The sequence below is a fragment of the Pristis pectinata genome, chromosome 2 (assembly GCF_009764475.1).
Source record: "Pristis pectinata isolate sPriPec2 chromosome 2, sPriPec2.1.pri, whole genome shotgun sequence".
NCBI classification, from domain to species: Eukaryota; Metazoa; Chordata; class Chondrichthyes; order Rhinopristiformes; family Pristidae; genus Pristis; species Pristis pectinata.
The window spans coordinates 122,364,964-122,388,416 of NC_067406.1; the positions used below are offsets into that span (position 1 = coordinate 122,364,964).

Below are 23,453 nucleotides of genomic sequence, written 5' to 3' on the forward strand. Positions count from 1 at the left end.
TAACATAAACCATTTATTATGATTCTATTTATTCTTAGTTCATTTCCCTAGTCCATTTTTCATGGATTCTGCTAAATATTTTGTTAGTAACCATTATATGTCTTCAAGAATTCACTCTTTTAAAAAAGTTACGATATAGCGTACTTTGTGTGATACAAATCAGTTGAAATTGCTCTGTGGGATGTTATGAACTTGTTAGTGTGATAGTTAAAGACTTGTTGTAGTGATGAAATTAACCTATTTAACTAAACTAATTAATGATAGTATCAAATTTCTGCAAGGTAATGTATTGATCATTATCATAGAATACAACTTCAGCCTTTAAGAAATTACAAATAAATCAACGGGGCAGCTTTTCCCCATGGATTTGCCCACAGAAGTCCCAAAGACCAGTATTGACATGGGCTTAAGTCAGCCATGAAACTATGTTGCCCACACTGCCATATGCCCTGGAACTGCACTGGTGGACTCCCAATGGAAACCAACAGCACAGCACAAACTTCCATAGAGTGCTCTCTGGGAATCTGCCTGCTGAACCTTCGCCAGGTCAAGCTAGTGCCAGTGTGGCAGTCTCACCAAAATCAAGGAGAAAAAACAATTGGCAGGAGAATGGTAGCCTTATTTTGGTTATTTTAAATGTAGGTTATTTTTACACATGTGTTTAATTTTCAATAAATTCATTATAATATATTTATTTTTTAGTAGTTCAAGGCTCAAAGACGTTCGTTAATGTTCAATTTCAGTGACAGCTTTGGCAACTGGTGAGTCTAGTAGCAGGGTCTCACTGGCTGTCAAAGCTATTCCATCAATGCAGCTAGTCACTTGTGCTGGAGAGGCCCAGGGCTGCACTATGCTGCACTGGGCCCTGTGTTGTGCTGTGGGCTGCACTCCCAGTGGAAGTGCGCATGGGACTATGCTGGAAGAAACAGCTTGGTGCAAGGGCTGTGACCAACAATCTCCAGGTCAGCAGAAGATCTGCCCCATTTTTATAGGTTCCCTGTATGGGGAATAACTAAGTAATATTGTATTTCGTATGTGTGTTCTGAAAGTTGGTAATTCTGGATTTATTGATATGCTACAAAAAGGTACTCTAAAGAAATACAGTCAGGACTTCTGGAGATCATCTCCCCCTCGGAAAATTTTTATCCAAACCTCACGGATCTGAAGGAAACCTTTGGAGATTCGCAAACCAGAGTAAAGTAAGTCATTCGTGGATGTAGAGGTGGCTTACCAAACTATTTTCTAATAAAAAGGAATTCTATTCATAACTTGTCTCAGTCTTGGCAAAGATTTCTCTCTTACAATTTCCACTTCGAGTAGCACTACATTTTATTAATAGAATGTGTGACAGAGTTTTGTTCAAGGTGGAGTTAATGCAGAGCAGACTCTATAAAATTAATTTCTATAGCATATAATATTTGTCCACACCCCTCTGTGCTGAGCCTTGCATTGTGCTGAGATTTCAATTCCAGCATGATGTTGATGCAGTTGGAGATATTACGTGGTGCAGAGTCTTATAGGAACCTGTGTTGATGACTATGTCAGTGTTCGGTGTCCATCTTCACCACTCCACTCCTGGAGGTAGGAGGAATAAGCAGATGATGATGTAATTTAACATGCTACAGGACTGAGCTCAAGACTTGGGCCAATGACCTCACTTAACCTTGCAACAACTGAATGCATAGAAAGGACATCAGTATTTAAAGGGATTATTGGCTACTTTCAAGTTAGTTATTTGCTTTTAGCTGTTGATTATATAAGTGTATAGTGCTTTCTACAGTTCTTTATGATTGGTGATGTCAACAGTGTGTAGCGTGGGATCATGATCACTGAAGTGAAAAAAATTATTCTAGAGCAAAGAGTTCTGGCACAAGGACAGTCATCCACTTCTCGGTCTCTTAGAAAAGTGTAGGTGACATTCTGCAGTGGTCCACAGTGCCCATTTAATTGGATCCATCACTTCAACCAAAGAATTGGCTGCTGGAAGATGAAAGCTACCCACTAATAGCATGGCTTTGACTCTGGTGTATAATCCACACACCAAGAAAGCCTGCTTACAATAAAAACCATGTTGCCACATGAAACACAATAGAATAGTCCTCGGCATTCTGAAACTGTGCAAAGTAGTAATAAAAATTCTCTTCTATGGGAAATTTTATGTGACATGTATGCCTTGCTTCTGCTTCCAGATGATCTCCCTTTTGTCTGCAAGAAAGAAGGATGTGCATGAGTGAAATGTGCAGCAAATGTGGCTGGTGTGTTGGAATGGCTGAGAGTGTGTAAAAGGTGTGAGCTGTGGGTGCGAGGATGGAATTTAACTCAGAAAAGTGCACAGTGATGCATTTTAGGAAGTTAAACCAAGACATGACATACACAGTGAATGGCAGGGCCCTGGGAAGTGTTGTTGAACAGAGAGATTTTGGGGTACAAGTATATTGTTCCCTGAAAGTGGCAACGCAGGTAGACAGGGTGGTGCAGAAAATGTTTGGCATGCTTGCCTTCATTGGCGATGGCATTGAAATGCAAGATTTGGGACACCAGGTTAACGTTGGTTGGACCACACTTGGAGGATTGCGTGCAGTTCTGATTGGAAGGATGTGACTAAGTTAAAGAAGGTGCAGAAAAGATTCACAAGGATGTTGCCTTGACTGGAGGGCTTGAGGTATGAGGAGACACTGGATAGGCTGGGTTTGATTTTCCGGGAGTGAAGGAGGCTGAGAGGTGACTTTATAGATGCTTATAAAATTATGAGGAGCATAGATAGGGTGGATAGTCACAGTCTTTTGCTCAGGGTAGAAGAGTCTAAAATTAGAGGTCGTTGGTTTAAGGTGAGAGGGGAAAGGTTTGAAAGAGATCTGAGAGGCAAGTTTTTCATATAGATGGTGGTGGGTATATGGAATGAGCTGCCAAATGAGGTGGTAGAAGCAGATACAATGACAGCGTTTAGAAAGCATTTAGACAGGTACATAGATAGGAAAAGTTTAGATGGATATGGGCCAAATGGAAGCAAATGGGATGAGCATATCTAGGCATCTTAGTCATCCTGGATGGGTTGCACTTAAGTGGCTTTTTCTGTGTTGTATAACTCTATGAATTTATGATGCAAAAGTGCAAAGTCCACCAGGTGAAGCTGCGATTACATGGTGTGGTTCCTGATTAACAGAGGTTGCTGGCACACGAGTCACTGGGATGTGGTACTTGAGCAGTTGTTGAGGTTAGTGTTGGTAAATGATATTTGAAAATTGACTTGCTGACATTGAACTCTCTTGTGAGGTTATTGAACTTTTTGTAGTATTGCTTAGTGGCACAGTTATCTGACACCATCTGGCGCCTGTGGGCAGAGGGTATCTTTCCTCCTCTGCAATTCCTCTATCAAGACATCCATTGCAGCATCAAAAAGTCTTGGATGCCATTTTCTCCCATGTTGTGCTATTGTTAGGTCTTTTTCCATCTCAGAATGTTTTCCTGTATAACGTTGAACATCCACTGTAGCCATAATGCACCCCTTTAAATAGTGTATGTTGGTTTGAAGTGGTTAATTGCTGCTGGCCACTCACAATATTGCCCCATAATGATGTAGGTAGCTGCTTGCTGGCACAGGGACCACAAGGCTGATGTACAGTAAAACTCCGATGGCCTGCTGTCCGACTATTCTGAAATCCTGACAGTTCAGCATCTGGCTCACCAGGCGAGGTTTCCCACACTCCATTGGAACACCAGGTTCTATAAAAAGTGAGTTAACAGTGTGTTAGGTTATTAATAGGAATATCATCCAATAGTGTGGAAAATCTGCCAGTCTGGCACCATCAAAGTCACATGAATGCCAGATAAGCAGAGTTTTACTGCAGATTGGAAGCAATGAGTTATGGGAGGGTGAGAGAGGTAGTACCAAATTTAGCTCGATGGGAATCAAGGCAGTTTGATATGGAGAACTTACTGGAGAGGAGATTGATGAAGGATTCTGTGGTCAATGGGCATAGAGGTGGCTTGAAAGGGAACAAATTATAAAGAGTAAATAAATTATTTATACTAATGGATTTGTGCAGCTTGAAGAATCAAGCAGGTCAGCAAGGTTACACACAGATCATTTGTTCTGTATTTGTTCAACTAGCCACACTACAAAACTCCTCTTTGTTTATCCAGTTTTCCACTTAGTACAAGAAAACCATTCTCCAAGCCAAGGATAGATGCTTCTGCAATGGGCAGGCATGACAGAATAGTGGTTAGCGTAAATCTTTACAGCGCCAGCGACCCCAGGTTCAATTCTGGCCGCTGTCTGTCAGGAGTTTGTACGTTCTCTCCGTGTCCTGCGTGGGTTTCCTCCGGGTGCTCCAGTTTCCTCCCACAATTCCAAAGACGTTGGCTTATACGGTGGCATATTGGAAGCTTTTTGTTCATATTGATGAACGGGCCAATCAGATATGACTTGCATAGACTGAGTCAGATTTTGTTCTTGTCCAGGCATGAGGGTGAAACCTGTGTTATAAGGGGGGCAACTGTTTTATTTCAGAGAGGAAGATGACTGTTACTAATGACTGGAAACAGTAATTAAATCACGTACTAATATTGATGTAAATCAACCAAGGCATAGCAGCTGTTAGGAACCTGTGGTGCAGTTAGTTTCCTCAACTGATTATAAACAGTATCCAATTAAAATAAATAAAATAATATTTAGGCACTTAAAATCAACAAAGTATCACCCTTTGAAGAGAGCATATGAAATCTCATTGTAACAGTTCGCAGCAGATTTCAGGAAATTAGGAGGCAGTTTTGGAGCAAACTTTCTAATACAACATTCTGATTATTTTGCCATGTCTTCTGTAAAACTCAGCTCTGCCTGATCATTGCAATGCTTTTGAAATTGGAACTTGCATCAATATTTTGTGAATGAATGCTGTGCTCTGATGCTTTTAAACTAAAACTACTCATTATCAAATGAAAATTGGGATTTTTAAATATAAAGCACCCATAAGTGCAATGTAATGATACAATATTTAATTGCACTCAAGAAATATCCCTTAAAGATTCTCCACATCCATATTTGAAAGCTTAAGAACATTTTTGTTGGGATCTGGTCATTGTCCATCCCCTAATTACCCTTGAGAAAGAACAGGAATAAATCATTTTGTTCCTTTAACCTCTTCCACCACTCAGTGAGATCATGGCCTGATCTGTGGCCCATGTCTCTGTTCTTTAATACCACAGGTTAACAATGTTTATCAATCTGATGAATTTACCAACATTATTAAAGCAAAGTGCTTGGTATTCTTAGTCACTATGCAGACAAAGATAATCAGGGCTTCATAATGCACTTAGCGGGTTAATGCAATAGAATTTGTGGGCGGCTTTGTGAGAAGTAAAGGGGGAGGAGACTAAGTTTCTCCTTCTGTTTACTTGGATTAATCATAAAAAAAGCAGATGACAGAAAAAATATCAGATTGAGAACTGTTTTATTGATTCCCAAACACCTGCTCCTGTTTCTATAATTTTTGCAAAGAAATTGAAGTAATATTCCTAAATTATTAGTCAAATTTGAGTGGTCACTTATAAAATTGACTTACAGAAGTACATCATTTGCCATATTTGTACCACACCAACAATGGGCCCCAAAGCAGCCATGTATTCTGCAACACGGCCTCAAGCAAGAAGCAGGGAGGTTAAATCTCAGTCTGTATGTAAGTGGACTTTTGTTCCCTGCAATTTTAACCTGTTATTGACAACTAGAGACTCCTCTTCAGCTGCCCCAAAGAAAATATATTTGGTAATCTCTTGTGGACTTCCAGGATCCACTGTGTGTTTGCCTCTTTCCTCTTTGTTTTTGGGTTGAACTTTCTGTTGAAGCTGGGGTCCTCCTGGGACCTCACTGAGAATACTTGAACGGAAATTGAACATGAGAAAGAATTTAAAGCAAGGCAAAGCTGTTCTAAATCTCTTCAGATGAGAGCACATCTTGAAACTGTGCTCTTGCACTTAATTCCTTGGAGATATTAATTGTTTGTTATATTGTCAGTTAGATTAGTATACTAGTGTGGGGTGAAAGGTCAATGGGAGTGTGTTTGGATGGTACAACCAATTTTATTATCTCTATCTGTATGTGTCAAGAAATTCTGTTGTAAAACATTATGTTTTTATGGGATTATTTAAATGGAATCAATACTTTTATGAAGTAAAATGCAAATTTTTCTGAATAGTTTTGTATTAGTCTGGAAATTTGATCCAATGATTCCTGGGTGAGATATCCTACCATGATTTCTGTGTAAGGGCTACCTGGGATGACATCACTCCCTGTAGAATATGTGTTTTGGGGCAATGCAGGGGAAGATGGACCACAAAATGTTGGTGTGTCTGTTGCTGGGCACTCCTGACACAGCATGGTCTTCTCAGTGAAACACAGGATTAGGATGATTGCCAGGTAAAGAATTGCATAATTTATTCCTAGCCTCCAGCCGCTCCCCACCACAATCACTTCCCTTTCCACACCCCACCCCGGTCTAACTCTGCGATACCCCATCAGCAGGTAATGTCCATCTGCTTGTCTCCTGGTCATTACTCACACCCCCATCACCACCTTCTTGAAATTCGCCTCCGATTCCACCTGTCCTGCACTCCAACCACAGTACAAGCCCACTTAAATGACCTTGAGCCTCAGGCATTAGTAATATTATCAGCAGCAAAGCAACCGTCATAACAGTTGTAGGCAGTCTTCTGCTGCAGCCCATTAGCCATGGTGCACCAGAATTTCTAGGCAAAGGTCTCCTCTGGTGGTATACCACTTTCTATTATATATCAAGGTAAACACTAATGATTTAGTCATAGTTCTGAATAATTCTTTCAATTTTTACTGGTGCATTGAAAACGGCTTCAAAACTTCAATCATAATGTACGACCTTCACCACTCTTTTCAGTAGAAACCCTTTTTAACTAAAGCATTAGGAATTTGTGCACCCCAGTTATGTTGGGGTTTAAATCTGTTACGGACTCAGTGAAAGTCCCTTTAAGATAGAGTGTGTTGTGTATGTGTGTGTGGGGCGTGCTTACGTCAATAGAAGATAAAGGACATAATGACGTTGTTGAAGAAGTAAGAAGAAGAAGGAGAGAGAGAGAGAAGGGAGAGAGACACCAGCCTGCTTGTTTTCTCTATCGATGGATGAGAAACAATAACTGTGTTTGCCACAGAAATCCATGTATGGAAGTTGGAAGTAATCCGGTGGAGTTCACTTTGTTGCTGACCTGTAGAAGGAAACAGGTATTTGTGTGGACGACCACGATTCGGATGCTTTTCGGGGTGAGGAAGTCACTACCGAGTAAACACTGGAGTGTCGTTTGGGTTCCATCGTGGAACATTTGGATTTCGTATTTACTCTCGTTATGTTTCTCTACGTCTACGTCTTATCTTCAGACAACGGTGGTTGTTGAAGAAGCCCTTGCTCATGTTTCACCTTATGACTTGTGGAACTGAACTTTAAGAATCATTCCGGAACTTGGAGTTTGGGACTTTGCCACACACACACACACACGAAGAGTTTAGTTTTGGGGTTAACGTTCGAGGTTTAACATTTTGAATTCTAATATACTAATATTTTTACTTTTATTTTATGTATTATCATAAGTAATAATTAATAAAATAGTTATTAACACTGAATCATGCTCAGTGTGTTTTTTTTTGTTGCTGGTTCGTGACAAAATTGGGGGCTCGTCCGGGATCGTTCCCCAGATTGACGAGATTTGTTCAAAAGGAGGGACTAATCGAACCTCCCTGCTGGCTGAAAAAACCATCATCAGAATCAGATTCCGAACTCCTACACTTCATTTGTAACTCATGCTGCCTCTGTTTTTCCTTCTCCTCACTATCCAGCTCCATCCTCTTCAATTCCATCTGCTTCATTGCTAGATCAGCCTCTATCTTCATCTGAGTTATCTTTTGTTCGGCCTCTAATTTATTTTGTTCTCGTTCAGCCTCTATCTTTAACTGGGTTTGCTCTCGTTCAGCTTCTAATTTCCTTTGTTCTCGTTCAGCCTCTATCTTTAACTGGGTTTGCTCTCGTTCAGCCTCTATCTTTGCCAGCTGCACCTGTGCCTCAGAAATTGCTATTTCACTGCCAGGAAACTGTTTTAACACTTCCTTCTCAAACACCTTCTTTTCCACATAATGGCCAGCTATCAGTCTCTGAATATCTGCCTTTCTCATAGACTGCTTTACTTCTGTAAGGTTTAACCTTGTAGCAATCTTTATCAGATCATCCTTTTTCGCCACCTCCAATCCCTTTTGGGTTGGTGACTCCAAAAATGCCTTAATATCCATTGCTGCTGGTTTCCACACACACAAGCCAATTAAAAAGAATTTATCAGACCTCCCTCAAAAATCTTTGGATTTAATCCCGAACAAATCTCGTCAATCTGGGGAACAATCCCAGACGACACTTGTTAATCTTTGGATTGGATCCCGGACGAATCTCGTTAACCTTGGGAACTATCCCGGACGAACCCCCAATTTTGTCACAAACCAGCAACAAAAGAAACACACTGAGCATGATTCAGTGTTAATAACTATTTTATTAATTACTACTTATGATAATACGTAAAATAAAAGTAAAAATATTAGTATGTTAGAATTCAAAAATGTTAAACCTCGAACGTTAACCCCAAAACTAAACTCGTCGTGTGTGTGTGTGACAAAGTCCCAAACTCCAAGTTCCGGAATGGTTCTTAAAGTTCAGTTCCACAAGTCATAAGGTGAAACATGAGCAAGGGCTTCTTCAACAACCACCGTTGTCTGAAGATAAGACGTAGACGTAGAGAAACATAACGAGAGTAAATACGAAATCCAAATGTTCCACGATGGAACCCAAACGACACTCCAGTGTTTACTCGGTAGTGACTTCCTCACCCCGAAAAGCATCCGAATCGTGGTCGTCCACACAAATACCTGTTTCCTTCTACAGGTCAGCAACAAAGTGAACTCCACCGGATTACTTCCAACTTCCATACATGGATTTCTGTGGCAAACACAGTTATTGTTTTCTCATCCATCGATAGAGAAAACAAGCAGGCTGGTGTCTCTCTCCCTTCTCTCTCTCTCTCCTTCTTCTTCTTACTTCTTCAACAACGTCATTATGTCCTTTATCTTCTATTGACGTAAGCACGCCCCACACACACATACATACACACTCTATCTTAAAGGGACTTTCACTGAGTCCGTAACAATCTAGTTATTGGATTGACGAAGAAGTGAAATGGCTTTCCACGGCTTTCAATTCACAGGCCACAGTTGTTTACCGTTCACATAAAAACGATTTGGACATGGACATCGGAAACAATATTCCAAAGTCTGTGGACGACTCCAAATTGGAGAATGATGTTAACTGCCCTCTTCAATGACTGAGCAAGCCATTAAGGCGCTGAGGAAGACTGTAACAAAGTACTGGAAAATATTAATAAAAATTGGCTGTCATTAGTAAATGAGTTTCAGTATAGATCAATATAATGTAATATATGTTGGTAGGGAGAATAATGAGGCCACAGAAGTCTTGAAAAGCATATAAAGTGAGGAAGGGAACAGAGAAATCTGTGAGGAAACATACATAGACTATTAAGACTGATGACGTTGGTTAATAAGGACATTAAAAAAAGTAAACATAGCACTGCAGTTCATTTTTTAGAGAGGCAGAATAGAAATAATCTTCTCTAAATGACTTGCTATTTCTTCCTTTAGTTATAGTTATAGACTCCAGTGTCTTGCCAACAACAGGTTTTAATCAGCAGGCCTATCGTTTCCTCCTTTCTGTTTTCCTCCTTTCTTGAACAATGGAGTCGTACTTCACCAATGATTCCACTATCTCTACAGCCATTTCCTTTGAAGCCCTCTACTGAAGGCCATCAGGACCTGGTGACTTCTCTGCCTTTAACACCATTAGATTTTCCAATAGTTTTTCCCTCTTGATAGTGACTATTACAGGTTCCTCTATACTGCTTAAAAATAGCCTATCAGAAATCTTTGGGGTATTTGCAGCATCCTCCACTGTGAAAACTGATGCAAAACATTGATTTAACTTATCTGTCGTTTCCTTGTTTCTTGTTATTAATTCCCTGGTCCTGCTCTCTCGGGATCCCATTCTTACTTCAGCTACCTTCTTCCTTTTTTATGTACCAATTGAAGCCCAAGGACTCCATACTTTGCAATATTACCTAGCTTTTCATTTGCCTTCCTATTTACTTGCTACATCTGCCTGCTAACATTTTAGGATTCATGTATAAGGACATCCAGATAGATCCCTTGGTATCGTAGCATTCATAGTCTCTCTCCATTTAAATTATATTCTGCTGGTCTTTCTCCTAACAAAATAGATAACCTTGTGTTTCCCCGCACACTACATCCGCCAAATTTTTTCCCACTCACTTAGCTCTTTGGTGTCGCTATGTGTCCTCACAATTTGTTTTCCCATCTCTCTTTGTATCATCTGCGAACTTGCAATGAAACTTTTACTCCTTTCATCAATGTCATTAAAGTAGATTGTAAACAGCTGAGGCCCGAGCACTGATCCCTTTGGTACCCTGCCAGTTCCAACTTGCCAATCTAGAAATGATCTGTTCATTCCCGCATTTGTTTTCTGTCTGTTGGTCAGTCCTCCATCCATGCTCATATATTATCATGATGCTATGAGTTCTGTGCAATAAGTTTTTGCATGGAACCTTTCCAAATAACTCTGATGTGTGAGTCCTCTTGTAAGTATTTTAAGAAGTTGTTTTCCAGAATGTGAACTTAACTAATGTCTGAAATAATCCTTATCTATTAAAAGAAATGTTTAGTGATTAAAATTGACCTGGTTCGTACTGTAGTTGGCTCTGCATATAGACCAATAGATTATGAGTCTGTTTCCTTGGCAGGGGGAATCTATACACTATATGTGAATGAAGGCTTCTAGTTTGAGCTCTGCCTCTTTAGTAATGATGAGCCATTGTAGCCATCAAACAATATCTTACTTCATTATATAACTTCCTCAAAGTTGTAGAATTCAACATGATGGCAAAACTGTTATAATATTAAATGTTCAGAAGTTGGAAACATTTCAAAAATTCCTAAGAATATTTCTGCACCATGATATACATCCATTTAAAATATTTTCAATATCATGACTGCAGCATTTGTGGCAGTACCCATTTGGTTGCTTTTTCAGTAGTCAGGGGGTCAGATTAATCCCCTACACCATTCCTCCTTAATTTGTAACAACAATATAGATTGTGCGGCTGTTCCAGTGTTACTATGATGCATCTGGTGGAATTATGTCATGTATTTTGCTGCTGAGGTTTGCAATCTATTTCGGGAATATTGCCCACAATAGGCTGATGTTTGGGAACATTCGTATAATTTCTGGTCAGAAATCTGGGAACTAGTAACATGTGTTATGAAGAACAGCTTACTGCCTACTTCTCTCATTGCCCAACTTTTTGATATTTTATTGAGCAAATTGAAAAGAAAGCTTGGCCTCTTCTCTAACTTGCTGAAACATATTCCCAAAGACAATATTAACCAATGGAAAGCCTAACTGGTGTTGTCTGTTTGTTTGACTTTTATTTGGATAGAAACCAAACATTCCAAACACCTACCAAGGAACTTTGCTGCACCCTTGGGTGTTGACAGCTGCTTGCTGAAATACTTAAGGGACGCTTCAGTCCTAGAGATGGAATGGTCGGCATGGAGACACAAAGCCTACAGATTGGCCTGTAGACTCGGAACAGCCCTCTGCAGTTTCAAGTGGCTTCTCATTGTACCAGGTGCTGAAGAAGAGGTCCAATAAAGAAAAATATCTGGGCTTCTCCATTTTAGTTTAGCCTCAAGTAGCCTAAATATACCAACACAAATGCATAACTCTCCCTCTACCATGATGTGCTGGTCTATCATATCCCATCAGCTATTTGTTGCTGTACACAGATGTCTACATTCTGGATCCCCACTATTGGAAAATCATTTGACCCCATATGTGAGTAGCTCATTTTTGTGCAGTGGCTGAGGGTATTTGTGGAGCAGCTATCTCTTTGCCATTGTGTATTTTTTTTCTCTAATTACTCAATACCTATATTGCATAAAACATTTCTGTCAAATTTGAATTTACTTCCTGGTAATTCTCCACCTAAAGAATTTGTATTCAAGCAAAGTAGGTTTGGTTGAGGATCTAGTTGATATAGTTATTCTGTAGAGAGCTCCACAATGGAACTCTAGGTGAAGGGAGAGCAGATATGAGATTTGATTTTAATTGTATTTCAGTCCTTCCTTAGGTCCATCTAGCCTTCTATCCTGTAGGCATGCCTTCCTAGCTGACAATGGAATTATACATACATATATATATATATGAAATTATATATATTTGTCTTCAACGTCAAAGTAAATACTGTTTTACTGTAACCATATTCTACTTTTTTTACATCGTTCTTAAGAACAAGGCCCCAGATTGCAGGTCAATGCCCATAAGTGGTGGGGCAGTAGATGAGGAATTCAAGTGTGTCCAATTGGTTAAATGGATGGCCTTGACAGTAACATGTTGAAAACCTTTTACTGCAAGTTTCACTAGAGCGTAAGGTACAAGAGATTGGATATTGGGATCTGTTAGTAGAGCTTGGTTACATGAGCCCAACAACAGCCAGCTATAACATGTGAGTTGGATCTGGTATGAAAAGAAATCATCCAATTTCAAGCTTGTCTTACAGTGAGTCAGGTCTTTACAAATAAGTGTACTCATCGCTGCCATTTAACTTCATTCTAAAGTGTTGATCAAAGTCAAAGTGGAGTTTATTCTCATATGCACAGGTGCAGTGAAAAACTTACTTGCAGCAGCATCACAGGCACATAGCATCATATAAGCAGCATTCACAAGAAAACATAAACATAAATTATACACAATTTTTACAAGAAAGAGCACAATTAGAACAAAAATAAAACAAAGTGATGAAAGTGGTCACAGTGTTGCTAAACTGCAGTGATTAAGGTTTTGCTGGTTGCTTCAAGAACGGAATGGTTGAAGGGAAGTAGCTGATCTTGAACCTGGTGGTGTGGGACTTCAGGCTTCTGAACCTCCTGCCTGATAGTAACTGTGAGAAGGTGGGATGGCCCGGATGGTGGGGATCTTTGATGAGGATGTTGCCTTCTTGTAGCAGCACCTCTTGTAGAAACTACCAATGGCAGGGAGGGATGTGCCTGTGATATACTGTATTGGGCTGAGCCCACTACTCCCTGCAGCTCCTTACATTCCTGCACATTTGAATTGCTGTACCAGACCATGATGCAACCAGTCAGGATACTTTCAACAGTACATCTGTAGACGTTTGCTAGAGTGTTCAGTGACAAGCTGAACCTCCTTAAACTCCTAAAAAAGCAAAGACACTGGTGTGGTTTCCTTATGATCATTTGTTTAATGAAAAATGAATTTAAAAAAAACTCCATTGACCCAGAATCCCAAAAGGCCACCTGCTCCTGATCCTCTCCCACTACATGGAGAAGGTTCTTTGCAACTTGGCTGGGCAGAAGAGCAGCAAGCTGGTGCCTATCACAGGGCTGTCAGGGTAGGGTGAGATGGGGGAAGGGGGGCGCTTGGTGCCAGGACATCAGAGTCTCTAAACAACAAATCAGTAGCTGGAAGCTCTGGATCTGCTCTGATCTCTGATGGAGGGAGGCAGTGAAAAATCCAACAACAAATCCCCTTCCTCACAGCTAGACGTGAGGTCAATCCAGGGCTAGGCCTCTCAGAAAGGAATAGCCCATCTGGGGTTGAAGGAGTACGCCTGCCAATCTCCCCACTGACTTCAGGAAGAGAGTGCACTCAGCTGAGAGGAGTGGCATAAGCAGAGTGCTGGAAGGCAGCAAACCCCGGATACGAATGGGCAGCCTCCTGCATTGGGAATGACTACCTCTGTTGTCTCAGCCGTGGGGAGATCTGGCTTCAGCCACCCTGAGCCTGACATCATACTGCTACCAAGGCCAGTCACTGCTCTAAGTGCTGATGGGGCAGAATCCATGACCGGAAGACAGCTAGAAACTACGCCATGTTGTCCCAGTTGCAGGCAACAACAAATCTGTTCTTGACAGGTGCAGGCCATGTCAAGGCCAAGATGATGCTTGTGACTATATACCTGAACTGAGCCCAATACGATGTGTCTATATATGTTGGGAGCAGGTTTAGGTATCGAAAGTCCCTTGGGCTCAGCTCAGTTTTCAAACTTCCCCTTGGTGGGAAAAAAGTTTGTGTCATGATTTAACTTAGAAGGTTAAAGTTGAGCTGAAATAGGTTATCCTGCTACTCTATTAACTGTATATGTTTCTAATCGCGAATGTGAAGAAAAGGGTTTGCAGTGTTGAAGCAATCAGAATGACTGAAGGATTTAGAGGATCAGACTGTGCAGTGCATTTCCGTAAGGTCAGCATGCAACACTAGAAAAGAGAAGGTTGAAGGCAATGTGTTTTTAGGTGACATCACAAAAAGGTGATGTGTTCTTATTCTTTAGAAACAAGATAACCTATACAGAAGAGCTGACACATTACTTCTGTTTGTCTTTCCACAGACGCTGCTCATCCTGCTGAATGTTTCCAGTATCTCTAGCAGTTTTTTTTCTGATTTTTGAATGCAATATATGTCACAACATATTATTTTGCCTTGTCTTACACTTGGTAACCCAAAAGGCATTGTGTATATGCCAAAGTCTTCCTGTCAATAGTTTCCATTGAGGTTTGTGCTGTTGTAGGAGCAGATAGTATTGGGACAAAGTCCACATCTGGCCATTATGGAATGGTCTTGAATTCCAGTAGGGTGTGCCAGGAAATGCCCCAACATCTCACTTTATAAAAGCCTCATTGGATCCCTTTTCCACAATTCCAATGGCTGTTACACACAGTCTCAGACTGCATACCCTGTCTACCAGTATTCCATTAGAATGGCATTACAGGAACTTCAGTGCAATATGCCCCAACTCTGGCCAGATTCCTCCCAATGCTATTGGTCTTGAATGTGATGTACACAACACTTCAGTTATCCAAGATGATTGATAATGCAAAAGTGAAACAATGTTGCTATATGCAAAAAACAAACTGCTGGAGGAACTCAGCAGGTCAAGCAGCCTCTGTGGAGGCAGAGGGATCGTTGATGTTTCAGATCGAGACCCTGCATCAGGAGTCATCAAGTCAACCATTCCTGTGCCTCCACAGATGTTGCCTGACCCACTGAGTTCCTCCAGCATTATTTCTTGCTCTAAATTGCAGCATCTGCAGTCTCTTGGTCTCCGTGATATTGCTATAATAGTTACTTGAATATATTTTTAGTTTCCCAACATAAAATCTTCTGCAAACCTGATGCTTTGACATTTTTCAACTATTTATACTTGACCATTTCTGCTCTCAGGTGGAGAACAAAACAGAACTTGGACTACAGCTTTTTAATGATGTATGCTCAAGCCAAAGGAGCTTTTTATTTACAGGTACAGTAACAGCAACTTTATGCTGCTTGTTATATAAATGTAGAACCTTTAAGAAATCAATTTCATTCAAGCATCTAGTACTGTATGAACCACTCACAGTCATCTCGTGGGAGCTAGATTCAAGGATTTAATAGCTTTCAAATGAAATAAAGACAGCTACCGGAGGTTATGACAACCATACTGTGTTATTATGTAGTTATAATAAAGAACTACAGTTCCCAGTAGGCAATGTAATGGGTTACATGGGGGAACAAGAAGTGGCTGTAAAAAGAAAGGGAAAGCAAGCCTGTCTGGTTGTTGGTTAATAAAATGTTCAGATGTTAAACCCACGCAAAGTTTATCTCTTGATGAAGAATAAACATAACACATCCTGAAGATCATGAGTTTGAACTTTCATCTGAATCAGTGGTGTGATTTGTATCTTAATGGAAGCAGTTGTACAAATCCCAAGAGATAAGTGCAAGGAACAGCAATCAATTTAGAAAGCAAAAAAAAATTGCAAACCTCTGTTTATTACAAAATTTAAGAAAAAAATACTGGTCCATTTCAAAAATTGAAATTTGTATTTATATAACCCCTTTTACACAGTAAAATATCCCAAGATATTTCACTGGAAGTGAATGAAACAAAATTGACACTGAGCTTTTAAGGAGATATAGGGGGCAAATAACCTAAAATAAGTTTTAAGAAGGGTCTTAAAAAGACAAACAAAAGGTGAGGAGGTTCAGGGAAGGAATTCCAGAGCTGGGTCTTTTCTTGAGGGAACAGAGATATGAATAAGGGTTTTAAAATGGATGAGATTGGACAGGGGTCCAAATGAATGACATTGCAGGTGTGGAAATAGACACTCTACAGCTGGCATGAACATGGACGTCGTCCTTGGGTTACTTGTGTTACAAAAGCTGGGAAGACTCTATTCAATTTCAGAAAGGTGCCATTGGAGAGTCTTATATTGATAACAGAAGAATGTAGTTTTTAATGAGGTCAAGGTGATATGGAGGAATTTAAAATAGAGGGATATGTGGGAGGAAGGGGTTAGGTAGTCTTAGGCGAGGTTTAAAGGTTGGCACAACATTGTGGGCTGAAGGACCTGTATTGTGCTGTACTGTTCTATGTTCTATTAATGATTTTAGGATCCAGGCACAGGTTCTTGTACCGTGGAGCTCAGGCTCCACATAGACCAAACAATCTGCTGGAGAAAAAACAATCTGCTGGAGAAACTCAGTGGGTTGAGCAGCATCTGTGGGGGAAAGGAACGGTCAATGTTTCGGGTCAAAATCCTGCATCAGGACTGAGAGTGGATAGGGGGAATGGCCAGTATAAAGAGGAGAGGGGCAGCAGTGAGACAGGAGCCTGAGGTGATTGGTTGACTGAGAAGGAGGAGGGAAAGAAGAGTGGAGTTGGGAGACAGTGGCAGGCAGATGATAGATGGAGGCAGACAAAGGAAAAAAAAATGAGGCAATTGGAGCCTAAGAGCCTCTCTCCCTCCCTGTCTCCCTCCCTCGTCTCCCTCCCTCATCTCTCTCCCCAACTCTCTCTCCCTCCTTCCTCTGCCCGTATCTCTCCCTCCCACTCTCTCCCCCCACCCCTTTCCATCCATCCCTCTCCCCTTTCACTCTAAGTGGAGGCTAATGGTAATTTGCTGACTTTGCAGTGATAAAAACATGTTTTCCCTTTTCATCCTTGATGAACACTCCACATTTTCTCACATCAAATCGGTGAAATCCTGAAACGGTAATTGGTCTTACTGCAGTATTACCGTTTCATTAGTTAAAGTGTCCTTTGAGTTGTTCCTGGATGGGGTGAAGCAGGATGGAAGGGGTAAATAGAACCACTGTTATCAGGTCCTTGATATCCATTTCAGTTGTAACACCTCATAAATACCAAAAAAATATTTGTGAGCAAGTAGGGAACTCTTAGCAGTGTGGACAAACAGAGGGATCTTGGGGTCCACGTCCATAGATCCCTCAAGGTTTCCATGCAGGTTGATAGGGTTGTTAAGAAGGCATATTTGTGTGTTGGCCTTCATTAGTCGGGGCACCGAGTTCAAGAGCCGCGAGGTGATGTTGCAGCTCTATAGAACTCTGGTTAGACAACACTTGGAGTATTGTGTTCAGTTCTGGTCGTCTCATTATAGGAAGGATGTGGAAGCTTTAGAGAGGGTGCAGAGGAGATTTACCAGGATGCTGCCTGGATTGGAGAGCATGTCTTTTGAGGATATGTTGAGTGAGCTAGGGCTTTTCTCTTTGGAGAGAAGAAGGATGAGAGGTGACTTGATGTACAAGATGAGAAGAGGCATAGATCGAGTGGACAGTCAGAGACTTTTTCCCAGGGTGAAAATGGCTAACATGAGGGGGGCATAATTTTAAGGTGATTGGAGGAAGGTATAAGGGGTATGTCAGAGATAAGTTTTTTACACAGAGAGTGGTGGGTGCGTGGCATGCACTGCCTGCAGAGGTTGTGGCGGCAGATACATTAGGGACATTTAAGAGACTCTTAGATAGCCACATGAATGACAGAGAAATGGAGGGCTATGTGGGAGGGAAGGGTTAGATAGATATTAGAGCAGGATAAAATGTTGGCACATCGTGGGCTGAAGGACCTGTACTGTGCTGTAATGTTCTGATCACATCTAATAAAAAGAACTCTGCTTACAACAAATTATTTAAGAATGCAATGATTTTGGCTCTCACATTTTGTTCTTTGTTGGGAAGTGAAACACAGTAATGTAACTGTTAGTCCGCTGTTTTTATGAGCATTTAATGTGGTTCCATTGCTTATAATTGGAGATAATGCTATCAACGAGTATTAAAGGTTGGATACTCAAACCATAATAGGTTTACCACTGTACTACATAGTAAGGTCCACTGTTTATGTAGGTGGCGCAGTGGCATAGCTAGTAAAGCCACTGCCTCACAGCCTGGTTCAATCCTGACCTCAGGTGCTGTCTCTGTGGAGTTTACACATTCTCCCTGTGACCGTGTGGGTTTTCTCTGGGTGCTCCAGTTTCCTCCCACATCCCAAAGACATTGTGTGTTAATTTGCAGTGTGTTGATGTATTAATTGACCACTGCAAATTTCTCCTAGTATGTAGACGAGTGGTAGAATCTGGGATGAGCTGATGAGAATATGGGGAGAATAAAAAAAAGGATTAATGTAAGATTAGTATAAAATGGGTGGTTGATGGTCAGCATGGACTCAGAGGGCTGAAGGGCCTGTTTCCATACTGTATATCTCTATGACTATATAACTATCGCACAAGAAAGAGATGATTTAACAGAATTCCCTCTCTCAGGAATTGTCTGGTGAATTTAACTGCAGACAGTTAATCCACACAATTTGCAATTCAAAAGAGTGTATTATCTTCTAGATATATCAAGATAAAATGGAAATGGGGAAGGAAACAAACAGCTGATTGTATTGCACTTCTTTCCCCATTTTTACCCCTTGATTTCCTTAAGCAACTGCAGTTAAGCACTTTCTTCACTGATATACGTTTATTGAGTAAACACGGAATGAATGAGAACGATCAACAGACTGTCCAGAAGAGCTAGCATGATTTACACGTTATTAAAAGCTGCAAATACTCTTATGATACTGGCAAATCCCACATATATTTCATCAAATCCTAGACATATATGGTTTTTAAGAGTTTTAAATTTTTAGCAGTGTTTGATCAAGGATAGAAAAATACAAAATGATTGGGCAAATAATGTGTATATCACACAGTGGCCTAACCAACTCCCCTTGGCTTTGAAAACATTATCTTCACTAAATATCTTATCCTCAACATTCTAGGTATCGCCACTGACTAGAAACCTAACATAATTAGCCACACAATTACTATAACTACATGAGCAACTTGGAGGCTGGGTATTCTGTGGTGAGCAGCACACCTCTTGATTCCCCACAAGCTTTTCACCATTGATGAGGTATAAACAGGAGTGTGGTTGAATACCCTTGACTTCCCTGCATTAGCACAGCTCCAACAACACTTGGGAAGCTTAATGCCATGCAGGATGATGCAACCCATCACTACAACCTTCTGAAAGGCATCTAGGAATGTGAAATAAAAACTGGTCTCGCCAGTAATGCCAACGGCTATGAATTAAAAGAAAAGATTCCTGCAGCAAACATATAATGACACATATAAGGCAAGGACCTCAATAAAAGGAAGATGATTTATAAATGGGATAGGAGATACTAAGAGAGAATGGAGAATGAAAACCAGTAAACACAGTAGAATAGAGAGACAGGAAAAAGAAAAAGAATAACACTAGAAGAATCTGAGAAGCAAAGTATGAAAGCATAATGTACAAACACAATAAGCTTATATCTAAATCTTGCCCTATACACAGGCGACCACAGCAAGCCGAATTTGGGAAAAGCTGAATGATTGTTTAGTTGGTATATTTTGACTTGTACATAGGTCACCTGCAATAAGAAGTAGAATTCAAACTGGAATCACTTCAAACTGAGCTTTATGCTCACGAGTAATTTTAAAATGTGGGAACCTTTGTTATTATTGGAATGTAAAGAAATAACTAAGCTATTTATTTATTTCACAATACATTTGTGGCTGTAGTGTTGAGGCTGACTAAAACCATATGCTTTGTCTTGATAACTAATTCATCAAGGATTGTGGAGACTCAAGAGACTGCAGATGCTAGAATCTGGAGAAACAAACTAATTCAGAAGGGTTGAGCAGCATCTGTGGGGGGAAAAGAATTGTTAGATCCTGATGCAGGGTTTCAACCTGAAAAGTCAACAATTCCTTTCCCCCCACAGATGCTGCTCCACCTGCTGAGTTCGTCCAGCAGTTTGTTTGTTTCAACAAGAATTGTGCTTGGATCTGTGTTTTCAGAATAAATGGACATTCTATGCTTGCATGACATCTATTTTGAGGTATTTTGATTTACAATAATGTTAGGAGGAAGTAAAAGTAAACAAAAATAGACCCATGAGTTAACACTGTTGTGTCATTTTGCATTAAAACTAAAATCACTCAAGTTATGCAGTGCTGTTGAAGGCAACCTGGTAGGTAAAAGACCTTGTGTTAGTATTATCCAAGTTATTGACCACTTTCTCATTCTAACAGAGAATGTTACTGAGTGTTACTGATGGCATTAGATTTGACTGACTAGAGAAGTGGATGTGGGCTCAATTCATGATTTTGCTGACTTAGGAAAGGAACAGTTTTGGGAACTAAATTGCCAATGTAAACACCAGTGATCCAATGGGTGAGCTTGGAGGCCAAAAATAAGTGATAGATGCTACCAGGAGTGAGGTGAAGGAAGTCTCCTGAAGCCACATTGGTTGACATTAATGTGATTGGGGTGTCGTGACCTCCTGATCCCCATCGAATTCTTCACTGCTGGATAACTTGTTTGTGGTGTTGGCACTTGTAATGGATGTTATCAGGGGTGGAATGACTTGCTTGCGGCTGGAACAGGCTGCAGGATTGCACTTTCACCAGAGCTACTCCCTGCAATTGCAGTCACGATGATAAAGCCACAAATGCAACAATTGTGTACTAATTAGTGATTCAATAGTTTTATTAGTGCAGGATCCACTGTGAACAGTAAATAGGGCAATTTGACAAAAAGGAAATTAAAAACCCTTAGTAGAACATAAATTGTTAATCTTCACAGTCTCTTTTCATCTGGTCTGTTTGTTCCATTCGAGTGTCCACATGCCCAAATCCTTTCTCCCTTCATCTCATTCTGTAGTGTCTTTGTCTATCAATAAAAACCAAAAGCAGCCTAAAGCAATTAATATCTGTGTAACTCTGATCCAAATGCTGCAGATTTACACATCCTTTCATACTCTATTGAGATGGCCAGAAGAGTCTCACAGGACGCTGCCAAGAGACTAATATTGTAGCCATAATGTCATAATAACAGTAGGCCATACGATCCTTCTGTGAAGAAATGAGAAGCTATTGTTCCCTATGCCCATTAAAGTATCTTCAGTTTCTCTGATAATTGTGCAATTCTAAAGCTCAAAGTGTTTCAGGTGATTCAGTTACAATCTGTTCAGCAGGGATTTTGGTGTGATAGAGAGACGAAAAACTTGAAGCGTCAAATATGACAGCTGCTTCTAGCGTTCTCATTCTTTATTCATGTAATAAACACAAACTTAGTTACAAAGTGAAATGCTTCTATTTGTTCATGTTGCACAGCATGTGGGCTGACAAATGGTTGCTCTTTCTCAATGGCATTTGAATAATTTCCAGTAATTACTTTTGCCATTCACCAATTTGCACACTGGCTACTTTCATAGGAACAAATAGGAAAGAGTCTGCTGTCTTGTCAATGAATAATTAGGATAATAGCTAAACAAACAAAGATGTTCCCTAAAAAAAATGCCACAAATACAGAATGTTTTTAACACAGCTCAGTTCAGAGAATCTGTGGACTGTTAAAATTGGTCTCAAATATTAGAAAGCTTGAATTAAAGCTTTTCTGTGTTTACTAATAAACTTTAATTGTGCTAGGGGTGTCATTTTTAGCAAAATAAATTATTGCAAATTTCTCAATAAATGATAAACCAAAATGAAAGCATTTCTCAAAAAGATTAATGCTGGTATTAAAACAGCAGCAAATACATTAATAGGATCGAAAATCCAAAGAAACCGCTGGAAACACACAGCAGGTGAGGTAGTATCTATGGAGAGAAAAGTAGAGTTTTGATAAAGGGTCCTTGACTTGAGATGTTAACTCTGTTGCTCCTTCCACTGATGCTCCTGACCTACTCTGTCTATTTTCTTACATAAATATAATTGTTAATAATCTGCCCACAATGAGGCAAATGTCTGTCTTCTTCGAACAATTAATAATCTAGTACAGCAAATTGTCTACTTGCTCTGTGACGTGCATGATTTTTAAATAAAGTAGAATGAAAATCATGTGGCATGTATAATGTTTGATTTATTTCACCAAATTACTGCCCACATTATGAGGATGGAAACATATCAGAATGGGTTTTAAAACCCTGAACAAAATTATTAATTTTTTTGACATTTGTTTAATCACCAGAGGTTCAAGTCAAACATCTTTCAAGAGTTATTCAGAGTCCTGTTGCCATGTGAATTCCAAAACATATTCCAAAGTGAATATTTTGTTTATTTTGTTGCATTAGCTATCATTTGTTAGTGTTGACAACTGCAAGTGCTAACATGCAACAGGAGAGGAGTGAAGTAGGTGAACAAATGGTTTACTCTGATGGTTTATTCATCTGTTTTCCAAAGCTATACACAAGCTCCATTGTTTCTGACAAGCCATTTATTGTATATATGGTTATGTTAATATAAAACAAGTTCACCTTTGAATTGATGTAGAATGCAATTGTACAACGTGCAGTTCACCACATTGAACAAAGACACCAATTTGCCCTTAACTGCTCTTCAGTATAAACAGCGTTGGCACTAAGTCAATCTGAAAAACTCCCAGGTAGTCCAACTACTTTGCACTATTTTTTTGCTTCTTCACATTTGCAAGGAGCTGATTATTCTGTTTGTTCTTCCTTAAATTTAAGATTGAATTATTTGAATCCAAAAGAAATGTTGTTTTTAATGAAAGGATACACATTCAAAGCTTTGTTTGTTTGGTCAGAGAAAAATATGGAGCCAGCAGTATAATCTGCATCGTATATTAGGCAGGTCTTATACTGATGACTGTAATTGAACTGCACACACACATATATTATTCTTTGACTCCTTGCTTGGACTGTCAATATCATCTCTGCACTGCATTTATTAAGGCAGATTGCCTATGCTGCAGAAAATGCTACTATCAAATATATGTATTGAGGTGAGGTTAATCCTTTTTACTCTCTGGCTTGTTTTAAATATATGTTAGTGCCCTTTCAGATATGGAATAAAACTAAACAGTTCATAGGGCCAAAATGTTTGTAATTTATCATCTCATAATTTCATGCCATTTTGCATCAGAGGAGGCAGTACTGACAAAGGTTAATTGGTTTGTATCCATAGC

General features: G+C 39.9%; 1 protein-coding gene across 1 annotated transcript in view; it reads left to right on the forward strand.

The window, feature by feature from the left end:
• Window positions 1-23,453, forward strand: part of LOC127587105 (alpha-1,3-mannosyl-glycoprotein 4-beta-N-acetylglucosaminyltransferase B-like) — a 137,059-nt gene that overhangs the window by 78,962 nt on the left and 34,644 nt on the right. Inside the window, 2 exon segments of the mRNA XM_052045329.1 lie at window positions 1,086-1,199; window positions 15,384-15,459. Of these exon segments, the coding sequence (XP_051901289.1) occupies window positions 1,086-1,199; window positions 15,384-15,459 (190 nt within the window).